The 21909-nt window shown below is 45.6% G+C and overlaps 1 protein-coding gene across 1 annotated transcript in view; it reads left to right on the top strand.

Annotated features, from left to right (window-relative positions):
• Nucleotides 1–530: 530 nt before the first annotated feature.
• The window catches only part of LOC106562888 (neutral amino acid transporter A), a 209658-nt gene continuing 188279 nt past the window's right edge, over nt 531–21909 (top strand). The window contains exons 1-2 of the mRNA XM_045687163.1: nt 531–1154; nt 8418–8460. Of these exons, the coding sequence (XP_045543119.1) occupies nt 643–1154; nt 8418–8460 (555 nt within the window). The 5' untranslated portion in view covers nt 531–642. The remainder of the gene's footprint in view (nt 1155–8417; nt 8461–21909) is intronic.

Genomic DNA, 21909 nt, shown 5'->3' with positions numbered 1-21909 from the left:
GTGAGTCCATGCAACTAATTATTTGACTTGTTAAGCACATTTTTACTCCTGAACTTATTTAGGCTTGTCATAACAAAGGGGTTGAATACTTATTGACTCACAACATTTCATATTTTTATTTGAAATTAATTTGTACAAATTTCTAAAACCATAATTACACTTTGACATTATGGGTTATTGTGTGTAGGCCAGTGACACAAAATCTAAATGTAATCCCTTTTAAATTCAGGCGACAAAAAAAAGTTGAAGGGTAGGCCCCATCCCAATAGCTTGCACATGACCAGTGCCCCATAGGCATGATTCAGATCTTTGAAATGTTTACATTTTTCTCAAATTTCCAGTCACAACACTATCAATACAAATGCACAGTTGCAGACCCAGGCAATTTCTCCCACTGTTGCATCAGATGGTCTTAATATTGAGCAAAAGGAGGAAGTGCGCATGTCCTCTTTTTTTGTGTATAGCCCCTCTCTCACCATTGGTGGAGAAACACGTTGTGTTTGACAGGACTAATAACGCTTGCATCAGCCTACTCACAATTGCTACTCATCTGAGTGTGTGTTCTCCCAAGCTTCTCCAGGAACTGCCAATTTTCTCACGAATTACCGTTATTCAGAGTCCTGCCCCACAATTTCCATCAAAATGGAGAAGATAAACGGACACACAATGACCAATTCGGTCTCCACCGACGAAATCTTGGAGAAGAATGGAAATAAGAAGAAAAGCCGTAAAGACAAGTTGATGAGATTTTTGAATAGGAATATGTTAGTGATAATGACGGTGTCTGGAGTTCTAGTAGGCGTCGGCCTCGGAATGATGGTTCGGAATATGAACCTAACGAGGGCGCAGATGACTTATTTCGCTTTCCCCGGTGAGATGCTTCTGAGGATGTTGAAGATGATTATCCTTCCTCTGGTCGTGTGCAGCCTGATCTCCGGCGCCGCCAGCCTGGACACGTGCTCCCTGGGGAAACTAGGAGGCATCGCGGTCTCCTACTTCCTGGTGACCACACTCATCGCATCGGGAATCGGTGTGTCCCTCGCCTTCATTATCAAACCGGGAGTCGGTGCCGGGGCTCTGAACACAAATAATCTAGGTCTCGAGAGCGTCAATACCAACAAGGAGACCACGGATTCGTTTTTAGATCTTGCAAGGTAACGGTTGCGGGATGAGGTTATTGTTTCAATAGGCTAATACATGTATTCTGTTAAAGAGTGTTTCTTGAAAGGAAATAAAGAGCATGGCTGAGGGGGGGAGATGACTGTGGGGCGGGTAGTAGTGAAGTAGATGCATGCTCCACTAATTCACCCGGGCGCAGTACTGTAGCCTATATAGGTTACCCACGTGAGAGCCCAGACGCATGCTTGTTCCAGTACTTACATGGCTCTCAGAAATCAACAGACCTAGTCCTGGATATAGATGATTATTGATCAAAATTTTGGGGGGAATTAGTTAATATATGTTTTTCATTTACGTGATTCGTTTATGCATAATGGTACGATATAAAGCAGTAAGAAAAACAAAACAGACCGTGACAGGAAGAATCACTGCAAAAAAACGAAATAACTATAGCATTCCCACGAGACAAAGGTTCTTACACAGTCTGTCTGTCTGTCTGTCTGTCTCTCTCGCTATCAATAGCTGCCTGTCTGCCCGTCTGTGTGTCTGCCGTTTGACAGTGATGAGTGGAGGTCGTTTGACCGCTGACCCATTACGGATGCAGGCAATGAGGCAGTGATCGCTGAGATCTTGGTTGAAAACAGCAGAGGTGTATTTAGAGGGCACGTTGGTTAGGATGATATCTATGAGGGTGCCCGTGTTTAGGGCTTTGGGGTTGTACCTGGTAGGTTCATTGATCATTTGTGTGAGATTGAGGGCATCAAGCTTGGATTGTAGGATGGCTGGGGTGTTAAGCATGTCCCAGTTTCGGTCACCTAGTAGCACGAGCTCTGAAGATAGATGGGGGGCAATCAGTTCACATATGGTGTCCAGAGCACAGCTAGGGGCCGAGGGGGGTCTATAGCAGGCGGCAACTGTGAGAGACTTGTTTTTAGAGAGGTGGATTTTTAAAAGTAGAAGTTCAAATTGTTTGGGTACAGACCTGGATAGCAGGACAGAACTCTGCAGGCTATCTCTGCAGTAGATTGCAACACCGCCCCCTTTGGTCGTTCTGTCTTGTCTGAAAACGTAGTTAGGGATGAAGATTTCAGAGTTTTTGGTGGTCTTCCTAAGCCAGGATTCAGACACGGCTAGGACATCCGGGTTGGCAGAGTGTGCTAAAGCAGTGAATAAAACAAACTTAGGGAGGAGGCTTCTAATGTTAACATGCATGAAACCAAGGCTTTTACGGTTACAGAAGTCATCAAAAGAGAGCGCCTGGGGAGTAGGAGTGGAGCCAGGCACTGCAGGGCCTGGATTCACCTCTACATCCCCAGAGGAGCAGAGAAGAATGAGTATGAGGGTACGGCTAAAAGCTATAAGAATTGGTCGTCTGTGACGTCCAGAATAGAGAGAAAAAGGAGCAGGTTTCTGGGGGCGATAAAATAGCTTCAAGGTATAATGTACAAACAAAGGTATGGTGGGATGTGAATACAGTGGAGGTAAACCTATGCATTTAGTGATGATGAGAGATATTGTCTCTAGAAACATCATTGAAACCAGAAGATGTCATAGCATGTGTGGATGGAGGAACTGAGAGGTTGGATACGGTATAATGAGCAGGGCTAGAGGCTCTACAGTGAAATAAGCCAATAAACACTAACCAGAACAGCAATGGACAAGGCATATTGACATTAAGGAGAGGCATGCTTAGCCGAGTGATCAAAGGGTCCAGTGAGATTCCTCATATATCCCAGCCATATATCCCAGCCATGTATCATAGCCATATATCATAGCCATGTATCCCAGCCATATATCCCAGCCATATATCCCAGCCATGTATCATAGCCATATATCCCAGCCATGTATCATAGCCATGTATCACAGCCATGTATCCCAGCCATATATCCCAGCCATATATCCCAGCCATGTATCATAGCCATATATCATAGCCATGTATCCCAGCCATATATCCCAGCCATGTATCATAGCCATGTATCCCAGCCATATATCCCAGGCATGTATCCCAGCCATATATCCCAGCCATATCCCAGCCATGTATCCCAGCCATGTATCCCAGCCATATATCCCAGCCATGTATCATAGCCATGTATCCCAGCCATATATCCCAGCCATGTATCCCAGCCATATATCCCAGCCATGTATCATAGCCATATATTTACATTTACATTTTAGTCATTTAGCAGACGCTCTTATCCAGAGCGACTTACAGTAGTGAATGCATACATTTCATACATTTATTTTCTCCGTACTGGTCCCCCGTGGGAATCGAACCCACAACCCTGGCGTTGCAAACACCATGCTCTACCAACTGAGCCACACGGGACTCCATCACTCTCCGTCATGGTCAAATAGCCCTTACACAGCCTGGTGGTGTGTTTAAGGTCATTGTCCAGTTGAAAAACGAAATTATAGTCCCACTAAGCGCAAACCAGATGGGATGGCATATCGCTGCAGAATGCTGTGGTAGCCATGCTGGTTAAGTGTGCCTTGAATTCGAAATAAATCACTGACAGAGTCACCAGCAAAGCACCCACACACCTCCTCCTCCATGCATTACACATGCAGGGATCGTACGTTCACCTACTCTGCATCTCACAAAGACACAGCGGCTGGAACCAAAAATCTCACATTTTGACTCAGACAAAAAGGACAGATTTCCACCAGTCTAATGTATATTGCTTGTGTTTCTTGGCCCAAGCAAGTCTCCTCTTCTTATTGGTGTCCTTTAGTAGTGGTTTCTTTGCAGCAATTTCGACCACGAAGGCCTGATTCAGTCTCCTCTGAACAGTTGATGTTGAGATGTGTCTGTTACTTGAACTCTGTGAAGCATTTATTTGGACTGCAATTTCTGAGGCTGGTAACTCTAATGAACTTATCCTCTGCAGCAGAGGCAACTCTGGGTCTTCCTTTCCTGTGGGGGTCCTCATGAGAGCCAGTTTCATCATAGCGCTTGATGGTTTATGCGACTGCACTTGAAGATTCTTTCAAAGTTCTTGAAATTTTCCGGATTGACTGACCTTCATGTCTTAAAGTAATGATGGACTGTCGTTTCTCTTTGCTTATTTTAGCAGTATAAATAAATAAAAGCCCTGTAATGAGAAGGTGTCCAAACTTTTGACCGGAACTGTACATTGCGCAATTATAATACTTTGACAAATGTGTTAGATTGCAACAAATGAAAATGATCATTTTACAGTTTATTAAATATTTTTTGTTGTGGTATTTTTATACCACTTTTTCTCCCCAATTTTCGTGATATCCAATTGGAATCCAATTATGATCTTGTTTCATCGCTGCAACTCCCCAACGAGCTCGGGAGAGGCGAAGGTCGAGTCATGCCTCCTCCGAAACATGAGCCGCCAAGCCGCGCTTCTTAACACCCGCACGCTTAACCCGGAAGTCAGCCACACCAATGTGTCGGAGGAAACATCGTTCAACTGACGACCGAATTCAGCTTGCAGGCGCCCGGCCTGCCACAAGGAGTCGCTTGAGCGCAATGAGCCAAGTAAAGTTTTAGTATACTAATTATTTTCTTAACTGTCTATTAGCACATTTTACGTCCGTTTTGTGTACAGCGTGTGCGCAAGATTTTGTTCTGGGTACCGTGATAAATGTTGTGGGCAAATGAATGAATTAAGGACTAAAAACGATCCATTCCCCATTGTTACAGTGTAGGTCGTTTAGTGAGTCGGAGGCGGTGGCCTTATTGGAGGGGACTTGGGTGATGGGTTTGAGATAAGAGTGGTGAAACACATCCACACTAACACACTATATATCATAGCCATGTATCCCAGCCATGTATATACCTGTCCTGAAGTATTAGTGGTCTATTACAAACTGCCTGGGACAAGAATCTACCTGTCCTGAAGTATTAGTGGTCTATTACAAACTGTCTGGGACAAGACTCCACCTGTCCTGAAGTATTAGTGGTCTATTACAAACTGTCTGGGACAAGACTCCACATGTCCTGAAGTATTAGTGGTCTATTACAAACTGTCTGGGACAAGAAGCCACCTGTCCTGAAGTATTAGTGGTCTATTACAAACTGTCTGTGACAAGAACCCACCTGTCCTGAAGTATTAGTGGTCTATTACAAACTGTCTGTGACAAGAACCCACCTGTCCTGAAGTATTAGTGGTCTATTACAAACTGAGAATACAGATGATTATTAGTTTTACTCCGTCCTCAAGGGCCACATTCTAGATGTTGTTATATCCTATCTCACTGACACTTCATTTATAACTGGCTTACTTTACCTTTAACTTGGGGCTGCAGGTAGCCTAGTGGTTAGAGCATTGGGCCAGTAACTGAAAGGTTGCTGGATTAAATCCCCGAGCTGACAAGGTAAAAATCTGTTCTCCCCCTGAACAAGGCAGTTAACCCACTGTTCCCCGGCAGGCCGTCGTAAATAAGAATTTGTTCTTTAATGGCTTGCCTGGTTAAGTAAAGGTTATATTTAAATTTGTTTTATCTATACTTACTTACTTTACTAGGTGACTCAGTTCAGATCAAATATGTATTTTACAAAGGAGAGCTGTCTTAAGATAACATGGCTGTCTAACTTATTAACGTCACTAATTGACAATTAGAGAGAGAGAGAGAGAGAGAGAGAGAGAGAAAACACCTGGTTTCTCATGTCTAAATCAGTCACTTATTGAAAGGTGAGAATGGAAACACTCAAGGACAGCAGTGCTGCACCCCAGCATTATGTGGTTTAACTACGCTGCACCCCAGCATTATGTGGTTTAACTACGCTGCACCCCAGCATTATGTGGTTTAACTATGCTGCACCCCAGCATTATGTGGTTTAACTACGCTGCACCCCAGCATTATGTGGTTTAACTATGCTGCACCCCAGCATTATGTGGTTTAACTACGCTGCACCCCAGCATTATGTGGTTTAACTATGCTGCACCCCAGCATTATGTGGTTTAACTACGCTGCACCCCAGCATTATGTGGTTTAACTATGCTGCACCCCAGCATTATGTGGTTTAACTATGCTGCACCCCAGCATTATGTGGTTTAACTATGCTGCACCCCAGCATTATGTGGTTTAACTATGCTGCACCCCAGCATTATGTGGTTTAACTATGCTGCACCCCAGCATTATGTGGTTTAACTACGCTGCACCCCAGCATTATGTGGTTTAACTATGCTGCACCCCAGCATTATGTGGTTTAACTACGCTGCACCCCAGCATTATGTGGTTTAACTATGCTGCACCCCAGCATTATGTGGTTTAACTACGCTGCACCCCAGCATTATGTGGTTTAACTATGCTGCACCCCAGCATTATGTGGTTTAACTACGCTGCACCCCAGCATTATGTGGTTTAACTATGCTGCACCCCAGCATTATGTGGTTTAACTACGCTGCACCCCAGCATTATGTGGTTTAACTATGCTGCACCCCAGCATTATGTGGTTTAACTATGCTGCACCCCAGAATTATGTGGTTTAACTATGCTGCACCCCAACATTATGTGGTTTAACTATGCTGCACCCCAGCATTATGTGGTTTAACTATGCTGCACCCCAGCATTATGTGGTGTAACTATGCTGCACCCCAGCATTATGTGGTTTAACTATGCTGCACCCCAGCAATATGTGGTTTAACTATGCTGCACCCCAGCATTATGTGGTTTAACTATGCTGCACCCCAGCAATATGTGGTTTAACTATGCTGCACCCCAGCAATATGTGGTTTAACTATGCTGCACCCCAGCAATATGTGGTTTAACTATGCTGCACCCCAGCATTATGTGGTTTAACTATGCTGCACCCCAGCATTATGTGGTTTAACTATGTGGGTAGTGAACCACCCCAGCATGATGTGGTTTAACTATGTGGGTAGTGAACCACCCCAGCATTATGTGGTAAAACTATGTGGGTAGTGAACCACCCCAGCATGATGTGGTTTAACTATGTGGGTAGTGAACCACCCCAGCATTATGTGGTTTAACTATGTGGGTAGTGAACCACCCCAGCATGATGTGGTTTAACTATGTGGGTAGTGAACCACCCCAGCATTATGTGGTTTAACTATGTGAGTAAATTAAAGGAGAAGTTTACAAAAAATCAAGGAACTGCCAAGTGATTCCATACTTTGAAAGTACTGTAGTTCTGTGAAGTTTGCCCTCTCCCCCTCTGTCTCCCCTGGAGTGCAGAACTGAGACAGCTGCAAAAACGGGTCATGCTGGATGCAGGCCTCGCTCTGCTCTGTGGTCAGTTGTTAGGTATCTCTGCTGCTATCGCAGTCGGCTACATAAAATATTATATAAAATAATCACAAATATTTTAGGTAGAAAAGTACACATTTCCTGATTCAAAACCGCTAGTACTTTTGACAAAATTAGCTAATGTGGCTGTACACTTTCAAAGAAACAATGAATTTGTCCACAGTTTGCGTATTTGTGCGTTCATTGACCACAGAGCAGAGCCAGCAACGTCACTAGTCACATGACCCGCAGCTGTTTCAGTTCTCCACTAGAGGGAGAGAGGGGGAGAGGGCAAACTCCACTGAACTAGTTTCAATATATGGAATCACTTGGGAGTCCCTGGATTTTGGGTAAACTTCTCCTTTAAGAGTTGTTGGTTTATAAGTTCAATAAATGCCATTGTTCAATAAATTCCATGGCCTCATTGAACAATTGATTTAAACATTTAATTTGTTTCCTAACCTCTGCTTTCATTAATATAATGTAATCAGAGAAAAACATGATTGAAGTTGTGACTTTACACAGATTCTGTGGTTATTCATCGTGTAAGGCTTGCTTTGTAGTGGTTAAACACTTTTTGTTGTGTTACTGATGAATCAGAGAGAGGGGCTTTGTCCCAAGTATGTCTCCTGCCTCAAAGTGTTCACTTGTTCACTTCCCATCACTTCTAACCACTAGTGGTTGGAGCATTGGGCCAGTAACTGAAAGATTGCTGGATCGAATCCCCGAGCTGACAAGGTAAAAATCTGTCGTTCTGCCCCTGAACAAGGCATTTAACCCACTGTTCCCCAGTAAGCCATCATTGTAAATACGAATTTGTTCTTAACTTGACTTGCCTAGTTAAATAAAGGTTAAATAAAAACATTTAAAAAATCATTCACAAGGAGATTACTGGTTTAAGAAATATGAAGGAAACTCCCACTAATCCATGCCTCCACCAATCCAATGCTTCATGATTTGTGGGAAGTAGTGAACAAGTGCACACTTCAGGAAAGGGGATATTATTAGGATGTACCCCTGGTTCAAGACTAACACATTAATGAAACCTCTCCTGTTTGTCTGGTCTTCCTCTGCAGGAATTTGTTCCCAGCTAACCTTGTGGCTGCAGCATTCCGTTCTGTAAGTATATCAATCTCTCTCTCTCTTCACCCCTCGTCATCTTTCTCTCCTCTCTCTCTCTCGCCTCTCTTCATCTTTTTCTCTAACTTTCTTTCTCTCTTCATCTCTCTCTCTCACACACACATAGTGTCCTATGCTCACCTCTTCATATATATACCATAAATCCTTTCCTTAGCGTTAAAAGTCTATGTAAATTCATGAATGAAGAGTCTCAGAATAAAGAGTTCTGCTCTCCCTCTCGTCTTAGCACCTCTCATCTTCCTTTCACCAACCGTTACCATAGTGAGGTGATTCCATTCCAAACAGCCTAGCAACCTGTCTCGCCTCGTTGCTCTTTAATGTGCCCAGTGGCTGCCTGGTACCATTTCCTGGAACTGTGTGAGTGTCTGTCTATTAAGGCTGAAAGAGGGTCAGGAGGGTTCAACGTTTGGGGAGGAACACACACACACACACACACACACACACAAACACACACACATGTGTCCTTTTAACCATGTTCTCATGGGGACATTTGGGGATTTCAGCTCCCCACGAGGATAGAAGAACAAGATACACACACACACACACACAGAGCTGAATAATAATCATCAGCAGGCCAGGAATGAGACATGACATCCACGTAACACCTTTTCATTCATATTACTGATACCAAACCTTAACAAAAACAACACGAAGAACAATTAATCATTACTATAAACCTGTTGTCATCTACTGTAGTACTACATCATGGTAAAACCTGTTGTCATCTACTGTAGTACTACATCATGGTAAAACCTGTTGTCATCTACTGTAGTATTACATCATGGTAAAACCTGTTGTCATCTACTGTAGTACTACATCATGGTAAAACCTGTTGTCATCTACTGTAGTACTACATCATGGTAAAACCTGTTGTCATCTACTGTAGTATTACATCATGGTAAAACTTGTTGTCATCTACTGTAGTACTACATCATGGTAAAACCTGTTGTCATCTACTGTAGTATTACATCATGGTAAAACTTGTCATCTACTGTAGTACTACATCATGGTAAAACCTGTTGTCATCTACTGTAGGACTACATCATGGTAAAACCTGGTGTCATCATCTACTGTAGTATTACATCATGGTAAAACCTGTTGTCGTCATCTACTGTAGTATTATATCATCGCAAAACCTGTTGTCATCATCTACTGTAGTACTACATCATGGTAAAACCTGTTGTAATCATCTACTGTAGTATTACATCATGGTAAAACCTGTTGTCATCATCTACTGTAGTATTACATCATGGTAAAACCTGTTGTCATCATCTACTGTAGTACATTTAATAAGTTCACCAGTTTCTATTAGAGAGAGATGCCATTCTCAGTGGGCAGTGCCTACATATGTAATCTGTGTTCAGCATGGTTGAAGATTAGATTCCCTCTCCCCCCCCCGGCACTGACGGACTGAAACATATTTTGGAGAAAGACAGAGGGAGGGAGAGACAGAGAGAGAGAGAACTAGAGAGACAGGTACTGATGGACTGAAACATACATGTTTTAGAGAGAGATAGAGAGAGACCAGACCACATTTATCTCCTCCACACTCATCTACTCATGTTTTAGAGAGACCAGACCACATTTATTACATTTACATTTACATTTTAGTCATTTAGCAGACGCTCTTATCCAGAGCGACTTACAAATTGGTGCATTCACCTTATAATATCCAGTGGAACAACCACTTTACAATAGTGCATCTAAATCTTTTAAGGGGGGGGTTAGAAGGATTACTTTATCCTATCCCAGGTATTCCTTGAAGAGGTGGGGTTTCAGGTGTCTCCGGAAGGTGGTGATTGACTCCGCTGTCCTGGCGTCGTGAGGGAGCTTGTTCCACCATTGGGGTGCCAGAGCAGCGAACAGTTTTGACTGGGCTGAGCGGGAACTGTGCTTCCTCAGAGGTAGGGAGGCGAGCAGGCCAGAGGTGGATGAACGGAGTGCCCTTGTTTGGGTGTAGGGCCTGATCAGAGCCTGAAGGTACGGAGGTGCCGTTCCCCTCACAGCTCCGTAGGCAAGCACCATGGTCTTGTAGCGGATGCGAGCTTCGACTGGAAGCCAGTGGAGAGAGCGGAGGAGCGGGGTGACGTGAGAGAACTTGGGAAGGTTGAACACCAGACGGGCTGCGGCGTTCTGGATGAGTTGTAGGGGTTTAATGGCACAGGCAGGGAGCCCAGCCAACAGCGAGTTGCAATAATCCAGACGGGAGATGACAAGTGCCTGGATTAGGACCTGCGCCGCTTCCTGTGTGAGGCAGGGTCGTACTCTGCGAATGTTGTAGAGCATGAACCTACAGGATCGGGTCACCGCCTTGATGTTGGTGGAGAACGACAGGGTGTTGTCCAGGGTCACGCCAAGGCTCTTAGCACTCTGGGAGGAGGACACAAGGGAGTTGTCAACCGTGATGGCGAGATCGTGGAACGGGCAGTCCTTCCCCGGGAGGAAGAGCAGCTCTGTCTTGCCGAGGTTCAGCTTGAGGTGGTGATCCGTCATCCACACTGATATGTCTGCCAGACATGCAGAGATGCGATTCGCCACCTGGTTGTCAGAAGGGGGAAAGGAGAAGATTAATTGTGTGTCATCTGCATAGCAATGATAGGAGAGACCATGTGAGGATATGACAGAGCCAAGTGACTTGGTGTATAGCGAGAATAGGAGTGGGCCAAGAACAGAGCCCTGGGGGACACCAGTGGTGAGAGCACGTGGTGCGGAGACAGATTCTCGCCACGCCACCTGGTAGGAGCGACCTGTCAGGTAGGACGCAATCCAAGCGTGCGCGGTGCCGGAGATGCCCAGCTCGGAGAGGGTGGAGAGGAGGATCTGATGGTTCACGGTATCAAAGGCAGCAGATAGGTCTAGAAGGATGAGAGCAGAGGAGAGAGAGTTAGCTTTAGCAGTGCGGAGAGCCTCCGTGACACAGAGAAGAGCAGTCTCAGTTGAATGCCCAGTCTTGAAACCTGACTGATTAGGATCAAGAAGGTCATTCTGAGAGAGATAGCAAGAGAGCTGGCCAAGGACGGCGCGTTCAAGAGTTTTGGAGAGAAAGGAAAGAAGGGATACTGGTCTGTAGTTGTTGACATCGGAGGGATCGAGTGTAGGTTTTTTCAGAAGGGGTGCAACTCTCGCTCTCTTGAAGACGGAAGGGACGTAGCCAGCGGTCAAGGATGAGTTGATGAGCGAGGTGAGGTAGGGGAGAAGGTCTCCGGAAATGGTCTGGAGAAGAGAGGAGGGGATAGGGTCAAGTGGGCAGGTTGTTGGGCGGCCGGCCGTCACAAGACGCGAGATTTCATCTGGAGAGAGAGGGGAGAAAGAGGTCAAAGCACAGGGTAGGGCAGTGTGAGCAGGACCAGCAGTGTCGTTTGACTTAGCAAACGAGGATCGGATGTCGTCAACCTTCTTTTCAAAATGGTTGACGAAGTCATCCGCAGAGAGGGAGGAGGGGGGGAGGAGGATTCAGGAGGGAGGAGAAGGTAGCAAAGAGCTTCCTAGGGTTAGAGGCAGATGCTTGGAGTTTAGAGTGGTAGAAAGTGGCTTTAGCAGCAGAGACAGAAGAGGAAAATGTAGAGAGGAGGGAGTGAAAGGATGCCAGGTCCGCAGGGAGGCGAGTTTTCCTCCATTTCCGCTCGGCTGCCCGGAGCCCTGTTCTGTGAGCTCGCAGTGAGTCGTCGAGCCACGGAGCAGGAGGGGAGGACCGAGCCGGCCTGGAGGATAGGGGACAGAGGAAATCAAAGGATGCAGAGAGGGAGGAGAGGAGGGTTGAGGAGGCAGAATCAGGAGATAGGTTGGAGAAGGTTTGAGCAGAGGGAAGAGATGATAGGATGGAAGAGGAGAGAGAGAGAGAGAGAGAGACCAGACCACATTTATCCCCTCCACACTCATCTACTCATGTTTTAGAGAGAGAGACCAGACCACATTTATCCCCTCCACACTCATCTACTCATGTTTTAGAGAGAGATAGAGAGACCAGACCACATTTATCTCCTCCACACTCATCTACTCATGTTTTAGAGAGATCAGACCACATTTATCCCCTCTACACTCAACTACTCATGTTTTAGAGAGAGATAGAGACCAGACCACATTTATCCCCTCCACACTCATCTACTCATGTTTTAGAGAGAGAGACCAGACTATTATCCCCTCCACACTCATCTACTCATGTTTTAGAGAGAGATAGAGACCAGACGACATTTATCCCCTCCACACTCATCTACTCATGTTTTAGAGAGAGAGACCAGACCACATTTATCCCCTCCACACTCATCTACTCATGTTTTAGAGAGAGAGACCAGACCACATTTATACCCTCCACACTCATCTACTCATGTTTTAGAGAGACCAGACCACATTTATCCCCTCCACACTCATCTACTCATGTTTTAGAGAGACCAGACCACATTTATCCCCTCCACACTCATCTACTCATGTTTTAGAGAGAGAGGAGACCACATATATCCCCTCCACACTCATCTACTCATGTTTTAGAGAGACCAGACCACATGTATCCCCTCCACACTCATCTACTCATGTTTTAGAGAGAGATAGAGACCAGACCACATTTATCCCCTCCACACTCATCTACTCATGTTTTAGAGAGAGATAGAGACCAGACCACATTTATCCCCTCCACACTAATCTACTCATGTTTTAGAGAGACCAGACCACATTTATCCCCTCCACACTCATCTACTCATGTTTTAGAGAGAGACCAGACCACATTTATCCCCTCCACACTCATCTACTCATGTTTTAGAGAGAGAGAGAGACCAGACCACATTTATCTCCTCCACACTCATCTACTCATGTTTTAGAGAGACCAGACCACATTTATTACATTTACATTTACATTTTAGTCATTTAGCAGACGCTCTTATCCAGAGCGACTTACAAATTGGTGCATTCACCTTATAATATCCAGTGGAACAACCACTTTACAATAGTGCATCTAAATCTTTTAAGGGGGGGTTAGAAGGATTACTTTATCCTATCCCAGGTATTCCTTGAAGAGGTGGGGTTTCAGGTGTCTCCGGAAGGTGGTGATTGACTCCGCTGTCCTGGCGTCGTGAGGGAGCTTGTTCCACCATTGGGGTGCCAGAGCAGCGAACAGTTTTGACTGGGCTGAGCGGGAACTGTGCTTCCTCAGAGGTAGCGAGGCGAGCAGGCCAGAGGTGGATGAACGGAGTGCCCTTGTTTGGGTGTAGGGCCTGATCAGAGCCTGAAGGTACGGAGGTGCCGTTCCCCTCACAGCTCCGTAGGCAAGCACCATGGTCTTGTAGCGGATGCGAGCTTCGACTGGAAGCCAGTGGAGAGAGCGGAGGAGCGGGGTGACGTGAGAGAACTTGGGAAGGTTGAACACCAGACGGGCTGCGGCGTTCTGGATGAGTTGTAGGGGTTTAATGGCACAGGCAGGGAGCCCAGCCAACAGCGAGTTGCAATAATCCAGACGGGAGATGACAAGTGCCTGGATTAGGACCTGCGCCGCTTCCTGTGTGAGGCAGGGTCGTACTCTGCGAATGTTGTAGAGCATGAACCTACAGGATCGGGTCACCGCCTTGATGTTGGTGGAGAACGACAGGGTGTTGTCCAGGGTCACGCCAAGGCTCTTAGCACTCTGGGAGGAGGACACAAGGGAGTTGTCAACCGTGATGGCGAGATCGTGGAACGGGCAGTCCTTCCCCGGGAGGAAGAGCAGCTCTGTCTTGCCGAGGTTCAGCTTGAGGTGGTGATCCGTCATCCACACTGATATGTCTGCCAGACATGCAGAGATGCGATTCGCCACCTGGTTGTCAGAAGGGGGAAAGGAGAAGATTAATTGTGTGTCATCTGCATAGCAATGATAGGAGAGACCATGTGAGGATATGACAGAGCCAAGTGACTTGGTGTATAGCGAGAATAGGAGTGGGCCAAGAACAGAGCCCTGGGGGACACCAGTGGTGAGAGCACGTGGTGCGGAGACAGATTCTCGCCACGCCACCTGGTAGGAGCGACCTGTCAGGTAGGACGCAATCCAAGCGTGCGCGGTGCCGGAGATGCCCAGCTCGGAGAGGGTGGAGAGGAGGATCTGATGGTTCACGGTATCAAAGGCAGCAGATAGGTCTAGAAGGATGAGAGCAGAGGAGAGAGAGTTAGCTTTAGCAGTGCGGAGAGCCTCCGTGACACAGAGAAGAGCAGTCTCAGTTGAATGCCCAGTCTTGAAACCTGACTGATTAGGATCAAGAAGGTCATTCTGAGAGAGATAGCAAGAGAGCTGGCCAAGGACGGCGCGTTCAAGAGTTTTGGAGAGAAAGGAAAGAAGGGATACTGGTCTGTAGTTGTTGACATCGGAGGGATCGAGTGTAGGTTTTTTCAGAAGGGGTGCAACTCTCGCTCTCTTGAAGACGGAAGGGACGTAGCCAGCGGTCAAGGATGAGTTGATGAGCGAGGTGAGGTAGGGGAGAAGGTCTCCGGAAATGGTCTGGAGAAGAGAGGAGGGGATAGGGTCAAGTGGGCAGGTTGTTGGGCGGCCGGCCGTCACAAGACGCGAGATTTCATCTGGAGAGAGAGGGGAGAAAGAGGTCAAAGCACAGGGTAGGGCAGTGTGAGCAGGACCAGCAGTGTCGTTTGACTTAGCAAACGAGGATCGGATGTCGTCAACCTTCTTTTCAAAATGGTTGACGAAGTCATCCGCAGAGAGGGAGGAGGGGGGGAGGAGGATTCAGGAGGGAGGAGAAGGTAGCAAAGAGCTTCCTAGGGTTAGAGGCAGATGCTTGGAGTTTAGAGTGGTAGAAAGTGGCTTTAGCAGCAGAGACAGAAGAGGAAAATGTAGAGAGGAGGGAGTGAAAGGATGCCAGGTCCGCAGGGAGGCGAGTTTTCCTCCATTTCCGCTCGGCTGCCCGGAGCCCTGTTCTGTGAGCTCGCAGTGAGTCGTCGAGCCACGGAGCAGGAGGGGAGGACCGAGCCGGCCTGGAGGATAGGGGACAGAGGAAATCAAAGGATGCAGAGAGGGAGGAGAGGAGGGTTGAGGAGGCAGAATCAGGAGATAGGTTGGAGAAGGTTTGAGCAGAGGGAAGAGATGATAGGATGGAAGAGGAGAGAGAGAGAGAGAGAGACCAGACCACATTTATCCCCTCCACACTCATCTACTCATGTTTTAGAGAGAGAGACCAGACCACATTTATCCCCTCCACACTCATCTACTCATGTTTTAGAGAGAGATAGAGAGACCAGACCACATTTATCTCCTCCACACTCATCTACTCATGTTTTAGAGAGATCAGACCACATTTATCCCCTCTACACTCATCTACTCATGTTTTAGAGAGAGATAGAGACCAGACCACATTTATCCCCTCCACACTCATCTACTCATGTTTTAGAGAGAGAGACCAGACTATTATCCCCTCCACACTCATCTACTCATGTTTTAGAGAGAGATAGAGACCAGACGACATTTATCCCCTCCAAACTCATCTACTCATGTTTTAGAGAGAGAGACCAGACCACATTTATCCCCTCCACACTCATCTACTCATGTTTTAGAGAGAGAGACCAGACCACATTTATACCCTCCACACTCATCTACTCATGTTTTAGAGAGACCAGACCACATTTATCCCCTCCACACTCATCTACTCATGTTTTAGAGAGACCAGACCACATTTATCCCCTCCACACTCATCTACTCATGTTTTAGAGAGAGAGGAGACCACATATATCCCCTCCACACTCATCTACTCATGTTTTAGAGAGACCAGACCACATTTATCCCCTCCACACTCATCTACTCATGTTTTAGAGAGACCAGACCACATTTATCTCCTCCACACTCATCTACTCATGTTTTAGAGAGAGATAGAGACCAGACCACATTTATCCCCTCCACACTAATCTACTCATGTTTTAGAGAGAGAACAGAGACCACATTTATCCCCTCCACACTCATCTACTCATGTTTTAGAGAGAGAGACCAGACCACATTTATCCCCTCCACACTAATCTACTCATGTTTTAGAGAGAGATAGAGACCAGACCACATTTATCCCCTCCACACTCATCTACTCATGTTTTAGAGAGAGATAGAGAACAGACCACATTTATCCCCTCCACACTCATCTACTCATGTTTTAGAGAGAGAGAGACCAGACCACATTTATCCCCTCCACACTCATCTACTCATGTTTTAGAGAGAGATAGAGACCAGACCACATTTATCCCCTCCACACTCATCTACTCATGTTTTAGAGAGAGAGAGACCAGACCACATTTATCCCCTCCACACTCATCTACTCATGTTTTAGAGAGAGAGACCAGACCACATTTATCTCCTCCACACTCATCTACTCATGTTTTAGAGAGAGATAGAGACCAGACCACATTTATCCCCTCCACACTCATCTACTCATGTTTTAGAGAGAGAGCGAGACCAGACCACATTTATCCCCTCCACACTCATCTACTCATGTTTTAGAGAGAGAGGAGACCACATTTATCCCCTCCACACTCATCTACTCATGTTTTAGAGAGACCAGACCACATTTATCCCCTCCACACTCATCTACTCATGTTTTAGAGAGACCAGACCACATTTATCCCCTCCACACTCATCTACTCATGTTTTGAGAGAGATAGAGACCAGACCACATTTATCCCCTCCACAGTCATCTCCTCATGTTTTAGAGAGACCAGACCACATTTATCCCCTCCACACTCATCTACTCATGTTTTAGAGAGACCAGACCACATTTATCCCCTCCACACTCATCTACTCATGTTTTAGAGAGGTAGAGACCAGACCACATTTATCCCCTCCACACTCATCTACTCATGTTTTAGAGAGATAGAGACCAGACCACATTTATCCCCTCCACACTCATCTACTCATGTTTTAGAGAGACCAGACCACATTTATCCCCTCCACACTCATCTACTCATGTTTTAGGAGAGATAGAGACCAGACCACATTTATCCCCTCCACACTAATCTACTCATGTTTTAGAGAGAGAGAGACCAGACCACATTTATCACCTCCACACTCATCTACTCATGTTTTAGAGAGAGAGAGACCAGACCACATTTATCCCCTCCACACTCATCTACTCATGTTTTAGAGAGACCAGACCACATTTATCCCCTCCACACTCATCTACTCATGTTTTAGAGAGAGACCAGACCACATTTATCCCCTCCACACTCATCTACTCATGTTTTAGAGAGACCAGACCACATTTATCCCCTCCACACTCATCTACTCATGTTTTAGAGAGACCAGACCACATTTATCCCCTCCACACTCATCTACTCATGTTTTAGAGAGACCAGACCACATTTATCCCCTCCACACTCATCTCCTCATGTTTTAGAGAGACCAGACCACATTTATCCCCTCCACACTCATCTACTCATGTTTTAGAGAGACCAGACCACATTTATCCCCTCCACACTCATCTACTCATGTTTTAGAGAGAGACCAGACCACATTTATCCCCTCCACACTCATCTACTCATGTTTTAGAGAGACCAGACCACATTTATCCCCTCCACACTAATCTACTCATGTTTTAGAGAGAGATAGAGACCAGACCACATTTATCCCCTCCACACTCATCTACTCATGTTTTAGAGAGACCAGACCACATTTATCCCCTCCACACTCATCTACTCATGTTTTAGAGAGACCAGACCACATTTATCCCCTCCACACTAATCTACTCATGTTTTAGAGAGAGATAGAGACCAGACCACATTTATCCCCTCCACACTCATCTACTCATGTTTTAGAGAGAGACCAGACCACATTTATCCCCTCCACACTCATCTACTCATGTTTTAGAGGAGAGACCAGACCACATTTATCCCCTCCACACTCATCTACTCATGTTTTAGAGAGACCAGACCACATTTATCACCTCCACACTCATCTACTCATGTTTTAGAGAGACCAGACCACATTTATCCCCTCCACACTCATCTACTCATGTTTTAGAGAGAGAGGAGACCACATTTATCCCCTCCACACTCATCTACTCATGTTTTAGAGAGAGATAGAGACCAGACCACATTTATCCCCTCCACACTCATCTACTCATGTTTTAGAGAGAGAGACCAGACCACATTTATCCCCTCCACACTCATCTACTCATGTTTTAGAGAGAGGACCAGACCACATTTATCCCCTCCACACTCATCTACTCATGTTTTAGAGAGAGACCAGACCACATTTATCCCCTCCACACTCATCTACTCATGTTTTAGAGAGAGAGAGACCAGACCACATTTATCCCCTCCACACTCATCTACTCATGTTTTAGAGAGAGAGACCAGACCACATTTATCCCCTCCACACTCATCTACTCATGTTTTAGAGAGAGAGACCAGACCACATTTATCCCCTCCACACTCATCTACTCATGTTTTAGAGAGAGATAGAGACCAGACCACATTTATCCCCTCCACACTCATCTACTCATGTTTTAGAGAGAGACCAGACCACATTTATCCCCTCCACACTCATCTACTCATGTTTTAGAGGAGAGACCAGACCACATTTATCCCCTCCACACTCATCTACTCATGTTTTAGAGAGATAGAGACCAGACCACATTTATCCCCTCCACACTCATCTACTCATGTTTTAGAGAGAGACCAGACCACATTTATCCCCTCCACACTCATCTACTCATGTTTTAGAGAGAGAGAGACCAGACCACATTTATCCCCTCCACACTCATCTACTCATGTTTTAGAGAGATAGAGACCAGACCACATTTATCCCCTCCACACTCATCTACTCATGTTTTAGAGAAGAGACCAGACCACATTTATCCCCTCCACACTCATCTACTCATGTTTTAGAGAGACCAGACCACATTTATCCCCTCCACACTCATCTACTCATGTTTTAGAGAGAGATAGAGACCAGACCACATTTATCCCCTCCACACTCATCTACTCATGTTTTAGAGAGAGACCAGACCACATTTATCCCCTCCACACTCATCTACTCATGTTTTAGAGAGAGATAGAGACCAGACCACATTTATCCCCTCCACACTCATCTACTCATGTTTTAGAGAGACCAGACCACATTTATCCCCTCCACACTCATCTACTCATGTTTTAGAAGAGAGACCAGACCACATTTATCCCCTCCACACTCATCTACTCATGTTTTGAGAGAGAGACCAGACCACATTTATCCCCTCCACACTCATCTACTCATGTTTTAGGGAGATAGAGACCAGACCACATTTATCCCCTCCACACTCATCTACTCATGTTTTAGAGAGTAGAGACCAGACCACATTTATCCCCTCCACACTCATCTACTCATGTTTTAGAGAAGAGACCAGACCACATTTATCCCCTCCACACTCATCTACTCATGTTTTAGAGATAGAGACCAGACCACATTTATCCCCTCCACACTCATCTACTCATGTTTTAGAGGAGAGACCAGACCACATTTATCCCCTCCACACTCATCTACTCATGTTTTAGAGGTAGAGACCAGACCACATTTATCCCCTCCACACTCATCTACTCATGTTTTAGAGAGACCAGACCACATTTATCCCCTCCACACTCATCTACTCATGTTTTAGAGAGAGATAGAGACCAGACCACATTTATCCCCTCCACACTCATCTACTCATGTTTTAGAGAGAGAGACCAGACCACATGTATCTCCTCCACACTCATCTACTCATGTTTTAGGAGAGAGACCAGACCACATTTATCCCCTCCACACTCATCTACTCATGTTTTAGAGAGAGATAGAGACCAGACCACATTTATCCCCTCCACACTCATCTCCTCATGTTTTAGAGAGAGACCAGACCACATTTATCCCCTCCACACTCATCTACTCATGTTTTAGAGAGAGAGGAGACCACATTTATCCCCTCCACACTCATCTACTCATGTTTTAGAGAGAGACCAGACCACATTTATCCCCTCCACACTCATCTACTCATGTTTTAGAGAGAGATAGAGACCAGACCACATTTATCCCCTCCACACTCATCTACTCATGTTTTAGAGAGACCAGACCACATTTATCCCCTCCACACTCATCTACTCATGTTTTAGAGAGAGATAGAGACCAGACCACATTTATCCCCTCCACACTCATCTACTCATGTTTTAGAGAGAGAGGAGACCACATTTATCCCCTCCACACTCATCTACTCATGTTTTAGAGAGAGATAGAGACCAGACCACATTTATCCCCTCCACACTCATCTACTCATGTTTTAGAGAGAGACCAGACCACATTTATCCCCTCCACACTCATCTACTCATGTTTTAGAGAGAGAGTAGACCACATTTATCCCCTCCACACTCATCTACTCATGTTTTAGAGAGAGAGAGACCAGACCACATTTATCCCCTCCACACTCATCTACTCATGTTTTAGAGAGAGACCAGACCACATTTATCCCCTCCACACTCATCTACTCATGTTTTAGAGAGAGATAGAGACCAGACCACATTTATCCCCTCCACACTCATCTACTCATGTTTTAGAGAGAGATAGAGACCAGACCACATTTATCCCCTCCACACTCATCTACTCATGTTTTAGAGAGAGACCAGACCACATTTATCCCCTCCACACTCATCTACTCATGTTTTAGAGAGAGATAGAGACCAGACCACATTTATCCCCTCCACACTCATCTACTCATGTTTTAGAGAGAGAAAGACCAGACCACATTTATCCCCTCCACACTAATCTACTCATGTTTTAGAGAGAGATAGAGACCAGACCACATTTATCCCCTCCACACTCATCTACTCATGTTTTAGGAGAGAGACCAGACCACATTTATCCCCTCCACACTCATCTACTCATGTTTTAGAGAGAGAAGAGACCAGACCACATTTATCCCCTCCACACTCATCTACTCATGTTTTAGAGAGAGAGAGACCAGACCACATTTATCACCTCCACACTCATCTACTCATGTTTTAGAGAGACCAGACCACATTTATCCCCTCCACACTCATCTACTCATGTTTTAGAGAGAGATAGAGACCAGACCACATTTATCCCCTCCACACTCATCTACTCATGTTTTAGAGAGAGACCAGACCACATTTATCCCCTCCACACTCATCTACTCATGTTTTAGGGAGAGACCAGACCACATTTATCCCCTCCACACTCATCTACTCATGTTTTAGAGAGAGATAGAGACCAGACCACATTTATCCCCTCCACACTCATCTACTCATGTTTTAGAGAGACCAGACCACATTTATCCCCTCCACACTCATCTACTCATGTTTTAGAGAGAGAGACCAGACCACATTTATCCCCTCCACACTCATCTACTCATGTTTTAGAGAGAGATAGAGACCAGACCACATTTATCCCCTCCACACTCATCTACTCATGTTTTAGAGAGACCAGACCACATTTATCCCCTCCACACTCATCTACTCATG

The sequence above is a fragment of the Salmo salar genome, chromosome ssa01 (genome assembly GCF_905237065.1).
Source record: "Salmo salar chromosome ssa01, Ssal_v3.1, whole genome shotgun sequence".
Lineage (NCBI taxonomy): Eukaryota > Metazoa > Chordata > Actinopteri > Salmoniformes > Salmonidae > Salmo > Salmo salar.
Note: the sequence above shows the minus strand (reverse complement) of the source record. Positions and strands in the feature narration are given on the sequence as shown.